We start from the raw sequence: 21,948 nt of genomic DNA, 5'->3' as shown, positions 1-21,948 counted from the left end.
CTTTATGCTTTCCAAGAATGCGGCAGAAAAACCTTGTTTTGCAGCATGATTTTACTCTTACGGGAGGGCAGGGACCTAAGGAGCTTCATGGCTCCCTCAGACCCCCCGGTGCTGCCATGAGCGGTTCCTCGGCTCCGCCCCGTTTTGACGCCATCAGCCGGCGGCGGATGTGACGCTCGTACGGCGCTGCCCGTCGGTCTCCGGTGGCGGTGAGCGGCCGGGCCGGGTCCGGTGCGGGTTTAAGGCCGGGCAGGGCTGGGCTGTGCGGGGCCGGGGTTGCTGGGCTGAGAATGTCGGGCTAAGGGGGGGGAAGAACGATGCGCTGCCTGGGGGGGGTCTGTGTGCGGGGAAGGAATTGGGGCGGCGCGTTGCTTAAAGCAGGAAGTGCCGCGTTTCCGTAACGTCTCGTTCTTTTTTCTTTCCTTTTTTTTTCTTTTTTTTTCCCCTTTTATTTTATTTTTTTCCAGAGTTGGTTCTTTTTTTTTTTTTTTTTTTTAATGGTTTTTGGAACTCCAATGGGTGATGAAAAGGATTCTTGGAAAGTGAAAACCTTGGATGAAATCCTTCAGGAAAAGAAACGAAGGAAGGAGCAAGAAGAGAAAGCAGAGATAAAGCGCATGAAAAACGTGAGTGCAGGGTTGGGGCGGCACTGCTCAGAGCTGCTGAGCCACAGCCAGACATGGTTTGGTTCACCTGCCCTTTGTGTGTTCCTCTCGCAGTCGGATGATAGGGATTCAAAGCGGGATTCTCTTGAAGAGGGAGAGCTGAGAGATCACCGCATGGAGATCACCATCCGCAATTCACCGTACCGCAGGGAGGACTCCATGGAGGACAGGTACTGCCCTGAGGGTGCCTTGTGGGTTAAAAACCCTGAGCAGATTGCTCTGAAGCACTGCAGGGAAAAGCAGAACGTTCTGAGGTGTTTGATGTTCCCTCCTGGCTGTGCAAAGTGCCGGACGGCTCTTGGTTCAGGCAGTGCGCTATGCCAGTTTTGGCCGCTCCTTAGTAATGTGATATTTTGCTTTAGGCACTGTTAAAGCACAGCTACCTGGTGATCTCTGTAGCATGGCCTTAATGCTTTAGTTTGGGGTTATTGTGGAATAGAGGAAAGGAAATGTTTGGGGTTTTTTCAAAAGGAATAAAAGAGGAAGTAACATTTGGTCTATTAAACAGACTGTGTAACCTCCCTGAGCTTATCAATTTCTGTCTTTATTGCAGAGGAGAAGAAGATGATTCATTGGCTATAAAACCACCGCAGCAAATGTCACGGAAGGAAAAAACCCATCATAGAAAAGATGAGAAGAGGAAAGAGAAACGGAGACACCGCAGTCATTCAGCAGAAGGTGGTGTTACCCCTCACTCACATTTCTTGTAGCTTCCCAGGGCTGTGCTGAACAGGCACTATATAGAGAGGAAATAAGAATTGTAGACCAGAGAAAACATATCAGATGGATATGATAAAATAAGTTAAATTTGCTTTTTGTTTTTCTCTTTAATTGTGTCTGGTGCCCTTCCAAAAGTAATAGGTACACACCTAGGACAGCAGCTCTCTGGGACAAGGACACAGAGTTTGGTTTTGCTTTTGGAAATTTGTGATGCTTCATTGTGGCCTCACGGTGTCAGGGAGATGAGCTGTGGTATTTGTACCTGAATGGAAAATAACAAATACCATTTTCATGTAAATAAGGAAGCAGAAAGTCTAGAAACATCCACTTTGTCTTCCTGTTACTTACAATCTTTCTGATTTAATAGAAGTGTTTGTGCAAGCTCCTACAATTACTTATTTAATGCCCTTTCAGATCAAAGAAAGAACAGAGAGCATAGAAATATGCTGTCATAGGTGGTGTCCTTTCTACTTCTCTTTTGAAAATAGGAGTACAAAATATTTTGAATGGTAACTCCAAAATTCATTTTTGCCTGTTTAGGGAAACATGCCAGAGTGAAAGAGAAAGAACGGGAACACGAGCGTAGGAAGAGGCATAGAGAAGAGCAGGATAAGGCCCGACGTGAGTGGGAGAGGCAGAAACGGAGAGAAATGGCAAGGGAGCATTCCAGGAGGGAGAGGTACATCGTTCTTGGCAATTAAATTGAATTGCCCTGTACTTGGTTACAGAAAAACAGTTCTCTTTTACTTTGTGTATTAAACTTGTTCTGAACTGCAGCATAACAAAAGATAACCAATTAATTTCTAGAGATCGCCTGGAGCAACTTGAGAGAGAACGAGAGAGAAAAATCAGAGAGCAGCAGAAAGAACAAAGGGAGCAAAAAGAACGTGAAAGGAGAGCTGAAGAAAGGCGTAAGGAGCGGGAAGCCAGAAGAGAAGGTGATTATTGGTGTCTGAATGCTCTTTGGATTTACTGTCTGCCACGGTGGTGGAATGGGGGTAGAGGAAGCTTTTTCACTTAGGTCAATGCCAGAACTTAAAATAATAGGGTGGGATGTCTGTCTGGGAAAGAAATGTTTGAGGTTCTACATAGGGAAATAAAACAGATGTCGGATGCCAGGAGTGTGCTGGCTTTTGGGCTGGTCGGTAAGTCTTTGCCTGACTTCCTTCAGTAACAAGATCTATGTCATCGCTGTAGTCTTCGTGTGTGTACATGTGTCATGACTGCAGTTAATTCTGAACTCTTTGGCTGAGTCTAATCCAGTGTGGTAGAGACCAAAGTCTCAACATAAGTGTAGTAAAGTTCTGGGAAATAAATGGCACGGGGTTGGGAATGGATGTTGTAAGTCCTCCAGCTGTGTATGAGGCTGATTGTTTGCCATCTGGGTTCAGATCATTTTTGTTTAAAAGATCTGTTTGTCCAGACTGTCAGAGGTAAAAATCAGACCCAGAATCTGTGCTCAATTACAAAGGTTGCTCAAGGGTAGCAGAAGTCATTGTACTTATTGCTGTTCTTTCTGGTTCTGCTCACGCTGAACAGCTCCTTTTTGTGTTTGGTATTTACACTGGTTTTGGTCTCAATTAATCTAGCTTTCCGTTTTAGCTCTTTATTGCTCTGAATGTTCTGTCAGCTCCTCCTAACCCTCAGCTGTTTTTATTCCTTCATGCATCTCTCTGGTTTGTCTGCTTCTCTCTTGCCTTAACGCTGTAGGGTTTGGGTTGTGTGCTGTGTAGCACAGGGGGCATCTTGCATCTGCTTTCTAAGTATGGCAGCACCTTTCTCTCTTTGGTCCAAACCCACATAGCATTACGGTCCTTTGCTCTCCTAGATGCAGTTAGGTTCTGCTTCCACCCCTCCCCATTGCCATTTGTTCTGTAAGGATAAAATATGCAGAGCAGGTGGTAGTGGTAGACTGAAGTACTCTAATTAGGGCAGGGACGTTTAACGATTTTTGTTTTGGTTTTGTTTTCACTAGTTTCTGCACACCATAGAACAGTGAGGGAAGAATATGGAGACAAAGTGAAAATGAGACCCTGGAGTCGCAGCCCATTACGACAGCAGAGAGACAAGCCTGAGCAAGCAGATAGCAGGAAACCAGGTAGCATTTGCCACCTCAGCGTCTTTGCCTGGGGGTTAGCAGCTGTTCTGGGGTAGAGTTTAATTTTTAGTATTAAACATTTATATCCCTGGAACCATATTGAAAGTATTGTCCGCTTCAGCCGTGGTGGCAAACTTCTGGAATTGTTGAGAAGGGTGGCACGTGCACTGTTACTAAAGCAATGCTGGTTTTGTTTCTTTGCAGATTGAAAGGGATTGTTTGTACCAACTCCAGTTGGGTTTGTTCTTAGGAAATAAGCTACCTTAAAAGGCCACCTTACAGGGAACTATCTAGTTTAAGTGTTGCTAATGGTTGTACTGTAGAAGAAAAGCGGTGCTTAAGGCAGTGTTCTGGTTTAGATGGTGCATTTATTCTTCTAAGATAGAAAATGGTCCTTTCCATGCAGAGAAGGTCCCAACTGTGACTGGAGAGCCTGCACAATTGGCATCAAAATGTCATTGGTTAAAGAAGAAAAGCTCTGTGTCTGCTTTGTTAATGTGCATAGTTTGAAAATTGTTGTACCGCCTTGAGGTAATGCACAGTGCAATCAGCTGAGATTCCAGGCAGAGGCAGGCAGTGATCCTTAGACCTTATGGTCTGATCAATCAGCATTTATTCGCATGTGCTGTTTCACAGTGATGGACTGCAGTAGAAACACTGACTGCAAGTGCTGTGTGAGTGTCCATTAGTGGGACTCTGTGTTGTGGTCATGTTTGTTACCATGTTACACTTGTCTTTTTTAATACATTTCTTGTAGAGAGGTGTGGGCACATGTCATGTTTTAAAAGGTTAGCGTTACACATTTTTGGCTGTTAATGTTCAGGAAAACTGTTTGGCTTTTGAGCAGACTGTGAAATGTTTTGGTTACCCAGTGTATATGTATGTATATGAATGTTCAGCACCAATTTGATAGCCAGAGAATGTAGATATCTGGGCATTCAGAGTCTTAAAAACAGAAGTGAAATTCAGTTGGCACCTTGGTTTTGATTTTCATGGTCTCTACAGTGAAAGAAGAGAAACCAGAAGAGAGAGACCCGCTTTCAGACTTACAAGACATCAGTGACAGCGAGAGAAAAACAAGCTCAGCTGAGTCTTCATCAGGTAATTAAATGCAGTGTAGCAGATACTCATTGTACAGTTGTCCATTGAGGAAACACTGTTCTTAGATAGCGTATCTCATTATGTGTGTTATCCTTCCTCAGCAGAGTCTGGGTCGGGCTCAGAAGAAGAGGAAGAAGAGTCAAGCAGTGAAGGATCTGAGGAAGAGGGAGAAGAGGAGGAGGAGGAGGAAGAGGAGACAGGGAGCAATTCTGAGGAGGTGTCAGAGCAGTCAGCTGGTGAGTAACAGAACACAGATCCTACTGTGGGCCGGTGGGGTCTTCTGGCTTCTCTTTGTGTCTCATTCTGTGTTGTTTTATTTGAATGTTTTCCTTTTTTCCTAGTCTAGGATAGGCTGAGACCTCACAGGTCAAGATAACTAAAAAGAAAAAAACAAGTACAAGTCATATTCTATCCTTTTATATAGAGGTAATACCAATTATTTGTCTAAGACGCCGGATTAGAAAACTGAAAGCTGTGTTTGTCTTCATAAGTAGTGCAACACTAACATCTTCAGTAATTCTGTGTTGCGCAGTAACAAATACTCAGTAGAGAACACTCTGCGTGGGGGTGGTGAAATACAAATATCTCTGCTGTTTTGAATAGTTTCAGTTGCAAATACCAGATTTTTTTGTCATGCTTGTTACAAATATTTGAACATAAAATACCTTTAAGAAAGGTTGAGCTAAAAAATCTTAGAGTGATTTTGATTATAATTTAGTAAAGAAGAAGTCACTGTAGGCTACTCTGGTTGGGTGTGTTTCTTTGAAATGAAGCAGGATGACCAGGCAGATACTCAGTAGTCTCCCAACTGATGCTGTTGAGATTGAAGCTTTTGTTTTCCAAGTGAAACAGCAAATGTGGTGTCACTAAATTAGATAGTGGTGCAAAAAGTGTGATGAATGAGGGAAGTGTTTGGACAGTGGTCTGCATTGCAAGGGATACAGAAGGGTTGATTCAGCTGAACTTGATTCTGTCTTGCAGAAGAGGTGAGCGAAGAAGAAATGAGTGAAGAGGAAGAACGGGAGAATGGAAACCACATCCCAGTTGGTACAATGCAAATACTGATTATATCAATTTACTCTGTTTTTGCGGTCAAGTCTGATTCTGAAAGTATTTTAAATGTGTTTAAAATCTATTTGTTGGTGCAGTTTTGCCATCTTTTTAAGGCACTGTGCATTTCACAGCTTAGAGCTGTTATGTTAGAATCAGAGCTCTGCTCCAGGGTCTGTATGTGGGAATGAGAACGTAGTCTTAACGAGGAAATATTTCCTACTTTCTCATTCTGGGCTTCTTGTCTTGCCCCCAAAAGCCTTACAGTCAGATTAAGAGATATTAGGTCACTCCTTTTGTTTTTTTTCATTCTGTTAGTGTAAAGATTTATTTTTCTGACGTGCTGCGTTCATCTAAAAATTGTATGTACAAGTGTATGTACCTGACAGTAACCTGGAGTGTCTGAAAGCATCATCTCCATAAGCTGGAGAAACAAGGCCTTTTCATAGGTCTTCACTTGCATAAGTTGCATGTCTTCTATCTCATAGTGAGATCCCTTACTTGTTCTAAGCTGAACTTAACTCTGTTCCAAAGGACTCCCTATTTCCACGACTGATTCTGACTTTTAAAGTTACAGAGTCGAGGTTTGATCGTGATTCAGCGGGCAGTGAGGTCGAGGAAGAGGAGGTGGGGGAGGGCAGCCCTCAGTCCAACGCGATGACGGAAGGAGACTACGTTCCTGACTCACCTGCTTCTTCCCCTATCGAACTGAAACAGGAGCTTCCTAAATATCTTCCTGCACTTCAGGTAGGCAATCACTTAAAGGATGCTTGGAAGCATTACATGCAAATAAGTTTCATTAACATGGGAAAAATGTTCACAGTAGCATTATTGATGAGCAGAATTTGTCTTGTTGATTCACTGTTGCCAAGTACACATTTGTGTGTGAAATATGTACTTCTCTTGGTTACTTGTAACTGTTCCTGTGAAGTTGCTTAGGTTTTTCTTGTTAAACAAATGACTGCTGTGCTCCTGCAGACAAGTGAGTAGTGAATGTTCTTTCTCTGTTTCCTCAGGGGTGTCGTAGTGTGGAGGAATTTCAGTGTTTGAACAGGATTGAAGAGGGAACTTATGGTGTGGTGTACAGAGCAAAAGACAAAAAGACAGGTTCGTATTATCTGCATGGTGTTAACTAAGTATTATGTCATAAATGTCATCTGCAGTTGTGTGCAAATCGTGGCTCTGCATCTCATTAATGAATAAAATCTCTGCAATACTTTGTTCCTTTTCAGGGATAATATATGCTTTTTAATAGGATATGGATCTTGACGTAAGCATTTTGCTTGCAGCTATTTGAGTTCAGAATTAATTTCCGTATTGCTCATGACACTGTGGAACTGCTTAACTTGATTTCAGTTGCTGGTCCATTAGACAATTATTTCTGGTTTGTGATTTGCTGCAGTTAATGTGGATTGGTCGGCTGGTTTGTGCCACTAGGTGCCCCTCTAAGCACAGCCACTGGTCAGAAAATTCATAAAAGCAGTGTTTGTGTGCCATGAATGTATGCAGCACTATGTTGCCGTGGAAGGGATTTCATATACAAGTGGATTTATATTTTTAGAACTCAAAATGTTTCTTATCTCGTCTGTGTGCTGCTTGTGGAAGTGACTGCATTGCCTAGGAAGAGTGCAGGAGCCAACACCGGCTCATCCACGTATCTGTGTTCAAGTAGAAGAAATACTTGGTTGGATTCTGTAGGGGAACCTGCAGCTAATAATTCGCTTTTCCTTGCAGATGAAATCGTGGCTCTGAAGCGACTGAAGATGGAGAAGGAGAAGGAAGGCTTCCCCATTACTTCTCTCAGAGAAATAAATACTATTCTGAAAGCACAACACCTCAATATCGTCACTGTCAGAGTAAGACCAGCAACTTTCCATTTCCAAAGATTTTTGTTCTTGTTCAAGTGTTGCCTCTTGGCTTTTAAAATGCCTTGTAAAAACATCAGTGTTCCTAGCAGAGCTTGTTATGCCACCCATAAAATAAATAGGCTGTGCTTGTCTCTACAAAATTGTATGTGTCTCGAAAATAAGCTGTGTTTTGATCACTTGTTTTTGTGTTTTTAGGAAATCGTTGTAGGTAGTAATATGGATAAAATCTATATTGTTATGAACTACGTAGAACATGATCTCAAGAGTCTGATGGAAACAATGAAGCAACCATTTCTACCAGGTACTGATTGCCACAGTCTCCTCTACTCCTCTAAAATGGAAAACTGACCTAGAAAGACCCCATTCCCTTTGGGCTGTACTGACATCAGCAGACTAGCTTGTGTGATGACGTGCACTGCCTTGGAATGTCCTCTGAGTGTTCTTTGGAATAGAGACTACTGCTTTCTCACCATCCAATTTGATTCTACTGATAGAGGTTAAGAGAGGAAGGTCAGCTGGCAGTGCTGGTACATACAGTGATGATAGGCTGATGAATCCAGCTGGCATGCTCTGGGTGAAACTCAGGTTCAGATGTGAAATGGAGAGGGGAGTTTCCCCGGTGAACACTGTGTTTTATTTTTGGCCAGTTCCTATGTTGGGAAGCATTAATTTCTGAGCATTTTGGATGCATTCCAGCTATCCAGATTCATATTACTGTACTGGCAGCTCTTTGGGTCTGTTTTTGTTCTGTGACACATTTCTACACTGCACACTTTAGTGTGCTTTTAACTTAATATCTCTCTCTTTTCCCCCCACCCCCAACTCTGTTATTGTTCTTTAATTAGGAAAAAAAACCAACCAAAGAGAGATTTCTTATTTTAAATGTATTTGTTTTTTTTAATCACTTCAGGTGAAGTGAAAACCTTGATGATTCAGTTACTACGAGGAGTCAAGCATCTTCATGACAACTGGATACTTCACCGGGACTTGAAAACTTCCAACCTGCTGCTCAGTCATTCGGGCATTTTAAAGGTAAGAACTATGTGAAATACACCACGCTTACAAGAAATTTAGTATTGTGGAGTTACACTGCATGGTAGTGATGTTAAGAGCTGGGCAGAATGTTCTGCATTACTGTTGTAAAACAGTGAACTTTGTAATAGATAGAGACTGCCTTGCCTCAACTCTTAAGATTTATATTAGAATGTGACTAATAAGTGTGGCATGTGAGTGCTGAATTCCTTATGGCACAATTGGAAGTCAGACTGGTGTTCTCTTCCTGCTGATACATGACAGTGCCATTAACCTTGCCTGTATCAACATCTGTGTGGCTGTTTTTGAATGCCAGAGGCCATGCAGTAGTCAGAATGGCCAGTATGTACTGGTGCTGTCCATTGGTATGGTTGATGCTAATAGCACTAATGATAACTAATTTTCATCCAGGTTGGAGACTTTGGATTGGCCCGAGAATATGGATCTCCACTGAAGCCTTACACACCAGTGGTGGTCACACTTTGGTACAGGGCTCCGGAGTTGCTGCTTGGAGCCAAGGTATGCCTGTGTCTTGAGTCTTTATACTGACATAGGAGTGGAAATTCTGAAGCTTCAATTTTATTTTTCCCAATAATACTAAAAAGGTTTCATCTTCCTCAGAGGATGGATGGATGGGTGACAGATTGAGCTGTTCTCCTTCAGATTGCTGCTGGACTTCTCGAGGATTGGTGGGAACTGTCAGTCATTAAGCAGCTCAATTTCTTTGTCGTGGTCTAAAATGTCTGGCAAAAAGAGCAGAACAGAGGACTGTGAACGTTCTAGCAATGCTCCCTTCTGGTTACCTGTTCTGTTACTGAAATTGGGGTGAAATCAATGGGGCTCTGGAATGCTCCATTGCCAAGAGGCACACCAAAATAACCCGAAAACATTGCACTATCACTAAAATACCTCATTAAATTATTTCACTGGTTTTGTAAAGTACATTCTTTCTCTGCAGGAATATTCAACAGCGATAGACATGTGGTCTGTAGGGTGTATCTTTGGAGAGCTGTTAACTCAGAAACCGCTGTTTCCCGGGAAGTCGGAAATTGATCAGATTAACAAAGTTTTTAAGGTAACATTCTTAAAACCTTTCCATTCTAACTGGTTTTAGAGCAATAAGCAAATAGAAATGTTTGTTACTCTTTGATAGAAACTCAGCCTTAATAAAAGCTCGCTGCTTTGCTTTTCTGCTTTACAGGATCAGTGGTAGGCTAAGATAATGTTTTATATTTTATCTGTTTTCTCTGGATTTTTATCAACTCCTGTAGCTAAATAATGAATAAGCAGAAGGGCTGCACTCTAGAATGAGTTTATTAAGGAGACGTTTTAATCCATAGGATCTGGGAACTCCAAGTGAAAAAATCTGGCCTGGTTACAATGAGCTGCCAGCAGTAAAGAAGATGACATTCACAGAATATCCCTATAACAATCTACGCAAGAGATTTGGAGCGCTCCTCTCTGATCAGGGCTTTGATCTGATGAACAAGTAAGTGCTGGCTTCTGCAGTCCTTGGGAAAGTGTGTTATTTGTTACCTTCATTGTAAAAAATGACTGAATTCTGAAGATTTTATATCTTTTAAGCTAACATTTTTCTTTCATCTTCTCTCTAATTCATTGTCTTCCTAAATTCTTTTCAGCTTTTTGACGTACTACCCAGCCAGAAGAATTACTGCTGAAGATGGTTTGAAGCACGAGTATTTCCGAGAGACTCCCCTTCCTATTGACCCCTCCATGTTTCCTACATGGCCAGCCAAAAGTGAACAACAAAGGGTGAAACGTGGCACCAGCCCCCGCCCACCCGAGGGAGGCCTTGGCTACAGTCAGTTGGTGAGCATCACATACTTCCACTGTCCTAAAACAAAACAAAACCTGCTCCTTTTCCAGTGTTTGGAAGAGAATCTGTCAAATCCAAGGCTGTTGTTCTTTCAGTGTGTGGGAATTGGACTGCTAGTTTTGAAGAAAAAGCTGGCCAAAAAGCAGGTCCTTATAAGTGGGACATGGTACGATCTCAAGTGCCTTAATTATGACCAGCCCCTTATTAACAATTCCATGTCTCAGCATAGATGAAATGACACCATACAGCTATTGTGCTTACTGTAATACCAACAGAAAGAGCACGAATAACGGTCTGCACTGAACTTAGCTATGATGCCACTAAATCAAGTATGTACTTACCACCTCCTACAGCTCCTTCAGGTTTTGTTTTGTTCTTTGTTTCTATTTATTTTAATTAATTTGAAGCCTTGATTTTTGTGTTGCAGAGGTGAATGTGTGTGCACAGACACTGATAAATGGACTGTGTTTGTTTCCCACAGGGTGATGATGATCTGAAGGACACTGGGTTTCATCTGACCACCACAAATCAAGGAGCATCTGCTGCTGGGCCTGGATTCAGCCTCAAGTTTTAAACTCATTGAGAAGGGGGGGAAAAAAAAGAGAGCTATTCACGTGAGTGGATTTCTGAGTGCCCCAGTTCTGTTCTTCACGTCAGGGAAACTAGATGGTTTTCACATGGGTAAAGTCAAATGTCATCCCAGATTCAAAGACTTTTGCTGGGTGTGGAGAATGCTGCATTCCATTAGTGGACTGGATTTAACAGGAGAAGCCAAGGGTTGTTATGAAATTTGACAGAGGAAAACTTGAAGTACAACCCTCGATCCCTTTTTTTTTTTTCTTTTTTTTTCTGTTGTTCTTGTTGTTTTCACCTTGTAAATTTGTAGAATTAAAATACATTTCTAATTGTTTAACAGCGTGAAGGATGTCATTTCCTCTCATGCAGCAAACGTGGATGTTGGTGGCATTAAGTCTTCTAGAGTGGAAACGTGAGGATTTTTTTACTTCTTTTTTAATTCCTCTTTCCTCCTCAAGTCTGTGCTGACAATTATTATAGTTACTGCCAGGCCAGCAAAAGAAGCTTTCTTTTTAAGAAGTTCTTTGTGTCTGAGTGTTGCTGTTTGGTCAGGAAATCATAATGTTTAAGCTGTTTCTCTCCTTTGTGTACCTTGGAGAGAGCTAAGCTGGGCTGGGCTCAACACTCACTGATGTTTTTGAGTGCACTACTGGTTTGATGTGTTGTATAAATGTATTTACAATGGCGCTGGAGCAAAAAAAAATGTACTATATTGTTTTATAAAACAAAAAAAAATTAATATTGAAGCTTTGTTTTCTAGAGAACCTTCTTTTAAAAACATCCTTTTTCCATAAAAATAACAACTTGTCATTTTACTGGTTGTATATTGCCAATTCCAGTCTTCCCTCATAAGTGTCTTCTGAGTCTCTAATTTATAATGCTATCATTCGTGTCTGGGACAGGAAGATGTGGAAAATACTGGGGTGTTCATGCAGACAGAACTGGGCACCAGCCCAGTGTCATCTTAAATAACAGATTTCAACCGTGGAAAAGCTGCAAAGATAAATCTTTTAGAAAAATACGGAGGTTCCAGTGCATAAAGTGTGTGGTGTAATCACAGCGTTGTTGTAGGTCAGGTATTCATTTTGTTGTTGGCTTACTGCAATTTTTATTGTTATAAAATCAAAGTGTATTCCAAAGTGAGTTTTGTTGCTTACCTTGAGGGTATCACCAAATCTATCAGCTGTTTTCCATACCAGCAAATCTAATTTTCAACTCATAGAAGCTGCCATGCAGTGATTCTGGGCAGGAGATGGAGAGCTTGTTTTTTTGGTTGGCTTCTCTTTTTTTTCTTGAGTTGCTTGAAGATTTTATTGAGTTAGACATGAAACTGCAGCCAGAACAAATGTGCCCAGCGAAGTGCTGGGCTGTGCCATTTGTGTCAATGGAAAACTGGATGCACTGCATTGTTAAGTTACGAAATGAAGGACTTTGGATCTGCCCTAGGATTAAGCATCCTTGCAGCTGAAGTGTTGACATCCCCTTGTGGTAGCTATTGAAGGCTATGCTGATCAGCTCAATGTTGTTTTGTTTCTCCCTATCCCAAAGAAAGAGCTGCTCTAACATGCTTGGATCGTAGAATCAAGGAATCACAGAATCACTCAGGTTGGGATCCATGTGGTGTTGCACTGCTCTGTTAAATGGAGGTGTGCTGAGTTCATGATAGATGTCTGCCAGTAAAATTACTGTCATTACAATTGTACCAAACTGTTCTTATTAGTTTCTTACTTTTCCTTGTGCTTTTGCTGTCCTGGTACAGAGCTTTTCCTAGAATGCTGACCTATTCTGCAGTACATGAGATGCTTAAGGTAGGAAGAAGAGTGTTTGAAGAGATTAAGACAACAACTAAACACGGACGAACCTAAGCAGAGAATGATGTAGGCTGCCTTAATACTGGATAAGGATCTTTCAGGTACTCATTAAACACAATGACTGTCAGGGTTTGTAACTGCACAAATGAATTCCCAGCTGATAGATGTTTGAGTGCACTGGGCTTTGCCTAGAAAACAAATGCTATTTTGCTTTTGGATGCTGTGCATCCGCCTCACCTGGTAGTTACTGAGTGTGATGATGGAAATGATCTTACCTCTGTTGAAGGGGTCAAGAAGCTTATTGATCAGACACCAAAAGGATGAGTTTTGAGGAGCTGCAGATGGAAGTAGATAGTATTCTGGGCTAAGATTACACAAATAAATAGACACCACAGGAAAGTGGTTGGGAGTGGAAGGGAAATACTCTGTGCACAGCTGAACTGAGTATGTCAAAGTGTGAAATGGAGTAATTTGGGTTTGTTGTGACCCTACATCTCCCTTCTGCCCACTAAAAGAAATTACTTTTTTAACATTCGTATAGACCCACATCATGATATAAAAAAGATTTAAAAAACCACTTACAGCGCATTTACTGGTCATTCTCTTTCCACAATACCTCTGATTCCATTATAGCTGAGCCATCAGTCTGTTGATCCATTTGTTTGCTGAAGGGTTACGATCTCGTTTTTCTGCAGTCCATTGATCCAGGTTAACTGCAAAATCTTACACTTGATTTTTTTTAATTCCTTTTATAATTCTCTGTACAGCACATGCTCGACGAATTCTTTACCTTTAAAAGTAATTTGGAAAAGCTCTTTTTTCCAGTAACAAAGTCCCAGAGTCTCTCTTGCTCAAGGTATGGAAGCAGCTGAGTTAGAAGTTCACTTGCACTACTGGAGTTTAAATACAAAATGCTTAAGACAGATTGTGAATTTGAAATAGAGAAGTTCTCGTGCCAGAGCCCTTGTTAATGTCTCAGTCTGATCCTCCAGGAATAAGTGGTCAAGATTCTTTCTTTTTTCTTTACTATACAAGTGTAAGTTCCTTCATTAATTGCATTTGCAATGATGCTCATGTGATCCTCATTTAAGGATAAGTAACCTGGATATGAGTATTCCAGAAGCTCCTTATCTTTATACCAGCTGTCATAAGAAAAACAATAGAAATTAAACTATAAGGTATTCAGTACATGCAGCCTGTGTACTGTCCTTCTCTCTGCTGTTAAGCTGTGCTTGAGGTAGGCACAGTGCAGCACAGACGGACTTGCACAGTAGAATTTTACCTCATCTTCAATGATTTCACATGGATGGTGGCAGTTAAAACATGGTGTACTATCCTGAATCTTACTGAAAACAAATAAGAATTTGGCTCCTGAGTCTAAACTAACCCCTGGACATGGACATACTTCCCTCACGTTTAGATACATCTAGAAGTAACATGCTCATTATTAAGAATTAACTATGAATTGAATGGGTAAATTTAAGACAGGAGGTTTTTTTGCAGAATACAGCCCAGGGACTTTGACATGGAGGTAAGAATTATCCTTATGCTATATATATGTATTGGATTTTATATTTGCTGAGCATACATCTGATAGATCTGCTACTGAAATAAACGCTTCACAGCGTTATAAACAGTATTTGCACATTCCCTTCCCACAGTTAGTCTGCCACCCCTCCTTCTACTCAAGAGTGCCAAATCAAAGACAGCCCCACGTTCCAAAAGCTAAACTGCACTCTTACGAACTTTGTTTTGCCATACTTTTTCCTTCTTTGGGGTATTTGTGCTGCAAAGTGTTATAAAAGGCTAGAATAATTGACAGGCACTTACTAAACTTTGCCTTTTTTATGGATGATCTTCTGTCCACAGCGGAAGGTGACATTCCTGCCTTCAGAAACGGTCTTGGTTTTTGTCCTTGGAGGTGGCAGAGTAGGAGGAACTGTTGGAAACGGGAATTCTATCCACCAGAAATAGAAAGAAAGTGCATTAGTTACCGTATCTCATTATCAAGCTTGAGTCATCCCAAAACGCTTTCAAAGAACTGTGTTATAATCTAAGAAATCTTAAGGTTATTCATTAATAAATGACTCTAATTGAGCAGTTCTAGGCTGCACATTTAATACTGTTATATTTGCATATGAACACGATTCATGTGCGTGGAGGAATAGAAGTTCAGTTTATGAGCGGTCTCTTGTAATACATGTATTTGTAGCTACTTGCCTGCAATTGTGTTAATCTGGTCTAAAAAATGCTTTTTTTTCTGGAGAGGGAAGTACTAGTTACATGGGGAAGTATTAGTTATATGGTGCATCTTTGAAGCTTAATTCCTCAGCTGTAGTAATATAAGGTGATCATGCATCAGTCCCTTACCTGAATTCATAAAACAGAGACTAGGTAAGGTGATAAACATACTTTATCCCTCCTTTTCTGCAGAGCAGCTCAAGTCCAGCTGTACCTGAGATTTCTTTTGGCTAGTTCTTGTCCCATCACTGCATCCAGTGCTGCACTGCCAGGCCTTTGATTTGGATGAGGTGTACAGGAGGATGTCTGTGCTACACTTCTTAGAACTGGGTACAGCCAATCACTTGCAGCCTCTGATCTCTAGCATAGAGTTAAGATCCTGCCTATCCCTGCAGCAAAGGCTGCTTAGCTTTACCTCCTCCCTTATGCAAAACCCACCACCATCCCAGAAGAGAAGTTGGGTACCATAGCAGAAATCACAGGTGAACGGACAGTGTTTCTTCATCAGCTTCTCACGTTTCTCACAGAAACCTTTTCGGGCCCACAGCGGGCACATAAACAATCTGTCCTTGCATCCTGAAATAGAAGGAGACACAGCGCTCTGAGAAACAAACTGACTTTTCACCCAAGTCAGATTGTTCAACATAAATGGTAGTGTGGAGATGAGAAGGAACCTAAGATTGGGAATATAATAGAACAGGATGCTGTTACTAGAAGAACAGGAGCTATATACTGTGATTCCTCCATGCAGGAACACCTTCATATCCTGCATAAAAAGGAAGGTGATTCTTCCCGAGGTGCCGCTGAGCACCTCACAAAGAGCTCCACAAGATCTGACCAGCACTTCAGGCAAACATTCCTTATAAAGAGGAGCCCAAAGCACAGCCCTCATTTCCTTACCGTAAAGTCTGTGAATTCCCCAGACTTCATCCTGAGAGATGGTCTTTTTCCCAGTCAAAGTGGCATTGATGTGCATGAGAGCATTTGGGTTTTGGGAGTGCATGAGTCCTAAGGCATGTCCTATTTCATGAGCTGCTACGTGTACCAGGTCTGTAAGCCAAACACCTGGAAGAAGAATGGAACAAAGCTAACTGTGGTGAAGAACATTTGCTAATCCCAGTGTAAAGCCAGAAGGAGAATTTTAGCACTTGGAAGGTGTGGTCTTATCAAAGGTTGCCAGTTCCCCGTAGCTATTTGGGTGTAAACTGTCAAGAAATTATTTATCTGTGCTTCTAATTTCAAGCAGCAGCTCCTGCCAGACTCAGCAGACTGCTCTGAAAGTCCAATGACTGAAATATGGAGCAGGTTCCCCCAGCCACTCTGGGCAGCTTTCTGCTGCTTTGAGCTGTAACTGGGAATGATGGGGAGCGAGATTTCTAGCTAGAACGCTCCAGCCTGAAAAAGCCTCCGATTGACTTTTGCTTACAGGGTTGAACTGATGTTTCTCAGCATTGCCCTGATGCCTGCTTCCAGCAGAGATGGATTTTAACTGAAGGATGACTCACAAGAGGAGCTGCTGCTGACACTCAGCCTGATATCTTGAGTAACCATAGGAATAGTGCACAATTCCTGTGTTAAATCCCACTGCTTATGGGAAGAAAGCATCTGAAGGGGGTGGCTTGCATACGTGCTGCCTTTATCAGTACATTACATAGGAATCCTTGGTGGATTTTTTTTGGCTCTTAAAGGCTTCTGCTAAACCTCACTGACGTGACTTGGAAGAACAATGTTTTGATTCTACTTTGTTTCCAAATCTCTTTAAGCCAATAGCTGAGCTAGTTCTGTCATTGTTAGCAAGTATTAATACTCAGCCTCATGCCTGCCTGCCTTCCGAAACCAAAAACGCTATTGCCACAGAGGTGGCAATAACTATCTCCATGTAAAAGAATGGAGTTACGCTGCCATGAGAGAGAATCAGTGATAGAAGTGGCACTTGGGAGTAAGATATAAATCCTGCTGGCATTACGAATGTTCCCCCAGAGCCACGTCTTACCTTTCTTCCAGCTGAACCGAGTATTTCCTAATATCCAATATTCGTGGTCATCAAAATGGATTTCCCCGTTGGGTGGGAAGAAGGCATGGGCAAGTTCCCCTGTTGTTCCATCAAAGCAGTGGTGAATGAGAGACTCCAGACAGTCTGTGTGATTGATAGAGTAGAAGCCTGCAAAAAAGGAAGCAGATTTAGTCTATGTAGCAGGGTAAGCCCCTCCAGGACAGACATCTGTAAACTTGTGGTTTACTAACACATCTCCTGCTGTATCCCACATGTTTTCTAACTTACACACACAGCAGGAAGAAATCAATGCAAAGCAATTGTATGGAACGAGGGCTGTGATGCAAACTGGAGTCGGCTCTGCAAGGACCTCAGATGTAGAGCTGTCTCCAATGCACACAAACTGATCTACTGTTCGGAAAGGAACACTGAGCATTTCCTGCAACATCACGAGGAAACTTAGGGGTGTTTTTTATGTGAAGTCGGACACTGAGATGATAACCTCAGAACGTAATAGTTGGACAGTGAGATGATAACCCCAGATCGAAATCAAGCCATTTTAAACACAAATAAATGGAGAGACGCAGAGTTGCAGCTGCTTGCTGTCCTGTTAACATCACAATAACTTCATAGCACACACTGCGGCCACTGGAATGGGGCCACCTGGAGCTCACGAGTGGCCGCAGGACAGGGCCCTGATGGCACATCATGTGCTGGAAAGGAGCAGAATGAAGAGCAAATTGCGAAACAGTGGAAAATCTGCTCGTTATTTCAATATTGTGGACATCTGCACAAGAACTAATTATTGCACACAAGCCATAATCCCCAGGAAGAATTTACATCTGGGTTTGAGGCTGAGCAGATAAGACCTCAGCACTAACTTAGTTCTAGGACTGAGAAAGTCAGGAGGTAACTACTGTCATAGTGATGGGGGAGGGCAGGAGGAAGAGGAGGAGAAAAGACAGTGCTTGAGGCACCCAGCATTAGGGAGCCAGCACACACACAGCAGGTCGTGCAGCCTCACCTATTTTCAGATCACTGGGTAGGTGGCGTGGCACTTCTCTGAAGCTGAATGGGGAAACTTCGCTCCACATTCGGAACGCAGCTGCCAGTCCCCTGCGTGTGTCCCTGGCGTTTATGAGGTTTCTTGGGAAGGACAGGATTCTGTAATAGCACAGAATAGCATCAGGGAAATGCTGTTCCTGCCCCAGACGTCATTTGAATGTCTTTATCAGACAATCAACCACTTCTGAGTGGTTTTAGGAGCTATCCAGTCACCCACAAAAGGATTATCAAGATCACGATTGACATCCATGCCCACAGCAAAACAAAGAAGTTCAATGCAGGTCCATACTTGTAGGTGAGGTTGAAGTGATCCCATTTCAAGTGGCCAGGTGTGATGGTGTATCGCTTCCTCCGTGCTGGGGGCTGAGGTGGGAAGGCCGGGCTGTGCAAAGCAGAGGCACTCACTGCACGGAGACCAGGAGATGGGGTTTCTTCCTTAAAAGAAAAAGAAAAGGTTGAGAAAGGTGGGGGCACTGCTGCCACTCCTCTGCTCTTGGAGTGCAGCACAGGCGGCTTCTGGCCACGGTCAGGGCTGCAGCTCTTCCTGAAAAGCTCTCATTTCCTTTTCACTTTGCTATTGCTCTCCAGCCTAACCACAGAAGAAATTAAATACTGAATAAATGCGTCAAACAGGCAACGCTTTGTGCTGAGAGCACTTTATGGAGCTGGACTGCGAATCTGAAATGCCTTCAAAGTACACTGGAGCTCTGGAAAGCCTGGAGTGTGCTTAAAGCCATCTCATTTGGTGACATGCCTGACTCAAACTGTACCAGTCTGTTAGTCCTGAGTAGAAGAAGTAAAAGAACGGGACCCAGTAAGGACCTATGGAAGTTTACCTGCTCTGCTTCCCCTTCTCAGCAATAAAACACTGACCATCCCTGGCTCATCTTTGCTCCAGAGGCACCATGGCAAGCACGAAGCAGGATGTACAGTGGCAGTGTTACAAAAGCAACACCGGTCTGACTTAGCTCAGCCTCTCAGCACAGTCTACAGAAGGCAAGTTGTCTTCATTTCAGACATGGAACAGCTGAAGCTTTGAGAAGCAAAATAGCATATCCCTGGCCTATAGCAAAGCAATGGCAAGGAGAAGCAGCAGCAGCTGCCAGGTGCTGCTCAAAGCGCTCCATGACTGCAGTCCTGACTGGTGAAGGGCTGAGGGACTGTATCCCATCAGGAGACTCCAACAGGAAACCAGTCTCCTCTGCTCCTGTCTGAGGTTCCAGTTGCAGCAGCACCAGAACACACAGGCAGATACAGTCAGCATCTCCCTTCTGCATTATTCCCCATTAATTTACTTCACTGACACGTAACAGATGTAATTCTCTCTCTCTCTCTGATGCAGTTCCCCTCCAAAACGAAACAGTAACTTAACTCTGTGACTTAGAACCAAGTTAAGAGCCCTGAACATGTGATACAAGTGAGGGATGTCATCTAACAGTAAGTCCAGCATTAACTTCCACTTTAAATCTTACAACACGAGCCCAGCGTATGGAGTTCCTAGGAATCTCAGCTGCCACATCACAGCAAGCTGGGAAAGCAGAGGGACTGGGGATAGCTGTAGCACTGATGGAGCTGTGTGCACATCCAATTGTACACGGATGCATCAGTACCTCTTAGGATCCCATGCAAAAAGCGACTCAAATGTACATAAACAAACATATCTGGTTGCCTTGACAGTTACTTACATATTGATTAGATTGCTCCCAGAATTTGGCACTCTTCTTAAAGGGACACACACACGTATTTCATATCCCCTCTCCCTTCCCGAGCTGTCCTGAGCAGCAGATCCTTTCCCTACCTGACTTTCCTGAACTGCAGCTCCAGCTGGATCTCCTGCAATAGCCAGCAAAGCCACCACGGGGAATATGCACAGGAATCCCACAACGGTCCTATAGCCATTGCTCTTTTTATTGTCCTCTGAGAGGAAGCTCTTCTTTCTGTCAGCAGAAACTTGTTCTATTTGATCCATGTCGTTCCTTAATGCTTTTTAGAGGAGATGAGACAGATGCTCAGACGGTCCCTTCGCAGAACGCATTGGGAATCCTTTTGCTCACTGATGCATCTGGAGCATTTCTGAGCAGTCCTGCAGTCACTGCCAAAGCTGTGCAGAACCTCTGCTTTCAGAAAGCTCTGAAAAAGTAAAGAAGAAGAAAAAAAAAAGCAAGCAGACTTTACATTAAGCCGCTTTCCAATGTGCCAAAGATTCTCTCGGCCTCTGCCAAACCGTATCAGATTACTGCAGCTGAAAGTTGGGCTGGAAAAAGGAAAAGCAGCAAAGTGAAACAAGCTGGGATGGCCATGAACTCTCCTCTTTAACCGACTGTATAATCAACAGAGGACAAATCTGCAGTTGTCAGCTTTATGTAATGAAAAAAATTGGGGGAGGGGGGCAGAGAAAGGAATCCAGGAGCCAGCATCACGGCCGTGGAATGCCTGATCCGGGATGCTGCGTGGTAGAGGAGCTGTCATTTGTCAGGGGCCGTCCTCAGGAGCATGATGAGAAATGAGATGCTGTGCAAGAGCAGGGATGATTTCTGCAATCAGGAAATATTGGTCAGGGAGTTTACAAACTCAGATTAATGCAACCATCAGCTCCCTCATCCATTTGCTCCTGCAAATTCCTTATGTACTTGAGAGCTAACGAAGGGTTATGATGCTGAGACAGATCAATGTTCCAGAATCACACTGATCTGGGGGACCTCAGCTGCAGCACCCCACTGACCCCTGCAGAAGCACAGTGAGCAACCCTGCCTTCCATAAGGTTAGTAAGAGCCAGCATTGTTTGGAAAAGATCTCACCTTGTGCTCTGTTATGTGTGCCCTCTTCTCTTGCCATTTTGCCTCACATCTGCCTTGAAGTGGGGGCAGATTATTATTGTACTGCTCTTATTATATCCTGCTGTTATCTGGATCTTATGGGTTAAGACCATAGCACTGTGTAGGAAAGACATCCCTGAGTTTAAGCACTTACTGTCTTACTGTTTCTGAAGATGACTGGCACACCTGGGGATTAAAACCCAGACTGAGAACTCATGTTAGGGAGATGCCTCAGTTCAGATCTCCCCCACAGGTTAAGTCGGGATCTAGAACTTTCATAGAAGCACATTCTTGAGAATCCCATTTCTGAAGCCTCTCTCAGATGCTTCCAAGGAGCCACCACTGCTCCATCCAAACTGAAGCTTTACCTTTGGCTCTTCCAATAGCTGAAAATACTCTGTGATTTATCAGGCATCCTGACCCCCTGAAACGACTGCTTTTATTCAAGAGCAGAAAAGCACTGCTGTCACTTCAGAGTTCCCTGAATTCTGCTAGTCCCATGTCCTCCAGTGTGGATATTTGGTTTGGATTACAGGCAAGAACTGTCAGCCTGACTATATTTGGTCAGAAAAAACATTCCTGGCTTTATTTTCTGCACAGTGTCTCAATGCAGTGGAACACATTACAGTCTGAGGAAATCCATATGGTGTAATGGGGAACAAGAGAGGAAGGCAAGGGACAGAACTGGCTTTGGTTTATCTTCATGCTGTCAGAAGCAGTGACAGGGACCTAAATATCATTTGTAGAGAGCAGGGATTTCCTATGCAGTCAGGGATGACTTACCTTGAGATCTCTGCATGCAATAGATGTCACACAAAAAGGCTGTTTGTGAATGGCTGTCAGAAGGGAACAAACATTGCACAAAACCCACAGCAATCAGCTACAGCCCCTGGGGAACATAAAGGAGCAGATCATTTGCACAACACACCACCCTTCCCTCGTTAAGGCACCACAGTCTCAGTTTACTCTTTTCAATCTTAATTGCTGTGATAGCGCATATTATTCAGCATTGGAACAAACTGCTCCCAACAGCTTCCCCCATCGTAAGCAGAGCTCCTGCACAGGGGTGGGGGAC

General features: G+C 42.9%; 2 protein-coding genes across 29 annotated transcripts; one reads left to right on the top strand and one right to left on the bottom strand.

Moving 5' to 3' along the window:
• The first annotated feature begins 178 nt into the window (after positions 1-178).
• LOC107323285 (cyclin-dependent kinase 11B) lies at positions 179-11,284 on the top strand. 25 transcript variants are annotated; one of them, XM_085509091.1, is made up of 20 exons: positions 179-209; positions 531-626; positions 720-835; positions 1,219-1,343; positions 1,926-2,064; positions 2,193-2,323; positions 3,361-3,483; positions 4,489-4,584; positions 4,686-4,820; positions 5,566-5,631; positions 6,212-6,381; positions 6,651-6,741; positions 7,369-7,490; positions 7,698-7,803; positions 8,413-8,534; positions 8,946-9,053; positions 9,493-9,609; positions 9,875-10,023; positions 10,175-10,364; positions 10,853-11,284. In XM_085509091.1, the coding sequence occupies exons 2-20, from the start codon at positions 618-620 to the stop codon at positions 10,943-10,945; spliced, it is 2,208 nt and encodes a 735-aa protein (XP_085365217.1). In that variant the 5' UTR covers positions 179-209; positions 531-617; the 3' UTR covers positions 10,946-11,284. The 25 variants fall into 25 exon arrangements, with proteins under 25 accessions (XP_085365217.1, XP_015737676.1, XP_085365213.1 ...); XM_015882190.3 differs by having other exon boundaries at positions 6,206-6,381; XM_085509087.1 differs by having other exon boundaries at positions 468-626; positions 4,689-4,820.
• MMP23B (matrix metallopeptidase 23B) lies at positions 8,372-20,503 on the bottom strand. Of its 4 annotated transcripts, none has more exons than XR_001559200.3 (9): positions 19,856-20,425; positions 18,347-18,492; positions 18,017-18,156; positions 16,993-17,160; positions 15,900-16,064; positions 15,465-15,575; positions 14,589-14,715; positions 13,341-13,900; positions 8,372-9,277 (listed from the first exon to the last, which is right to left on the bottom strand). XR_001559200.3 is itself a non-coding variant. In XM_015882207.3 (8 exons), the coding sequence occupies exons 1-8, from the start codon at positions 20,024-20,026 to the stop codon at positions 13,726-13,728; spliced, it is 1,203 nt and encodes a 400-aa protein (XP_015737693.2). In that variant the 5' UTR covers positions 20,027-20,503; the 3' UTR covers positions 13,324-13,725. The 4 variants fall into 4 exon arrangements, 2 of the variants coding, with proteins under 2 accessions (XP_015737693.2, XP_085365239.1); XR_014931857.1 differs by having other exon boundaries at positions 13,341-13,929; positions 19,856-20,390; XM_015882207.3 differs by lacking the exon at positions 8,372-9,277 and having other exon boundaries at positions 13,324-13,900; positions 19,856-20,503.
• Between the last annotated feature and the right edge of the window lie 1,445 nt (positions 20,504-21,948).

Source organism: Coturnix japonica, chromosome 9, assembly GCF_054131305.1.
Source record: "Coturnix japonica strain WE chromosome 9, WE-NBRP24, whole genome shotgun sequence".
Taxonomy (NCBI): Eukaryota; Metazoa; Chordata; class Aves; order Galliformes; family Phasianidae; genus Coturnix; species Coturnix japonica.
Note: the sequence above shows the minus strand (reverse complement) of the source record. Positions and strands in the feature narration are given on the sequence as shown.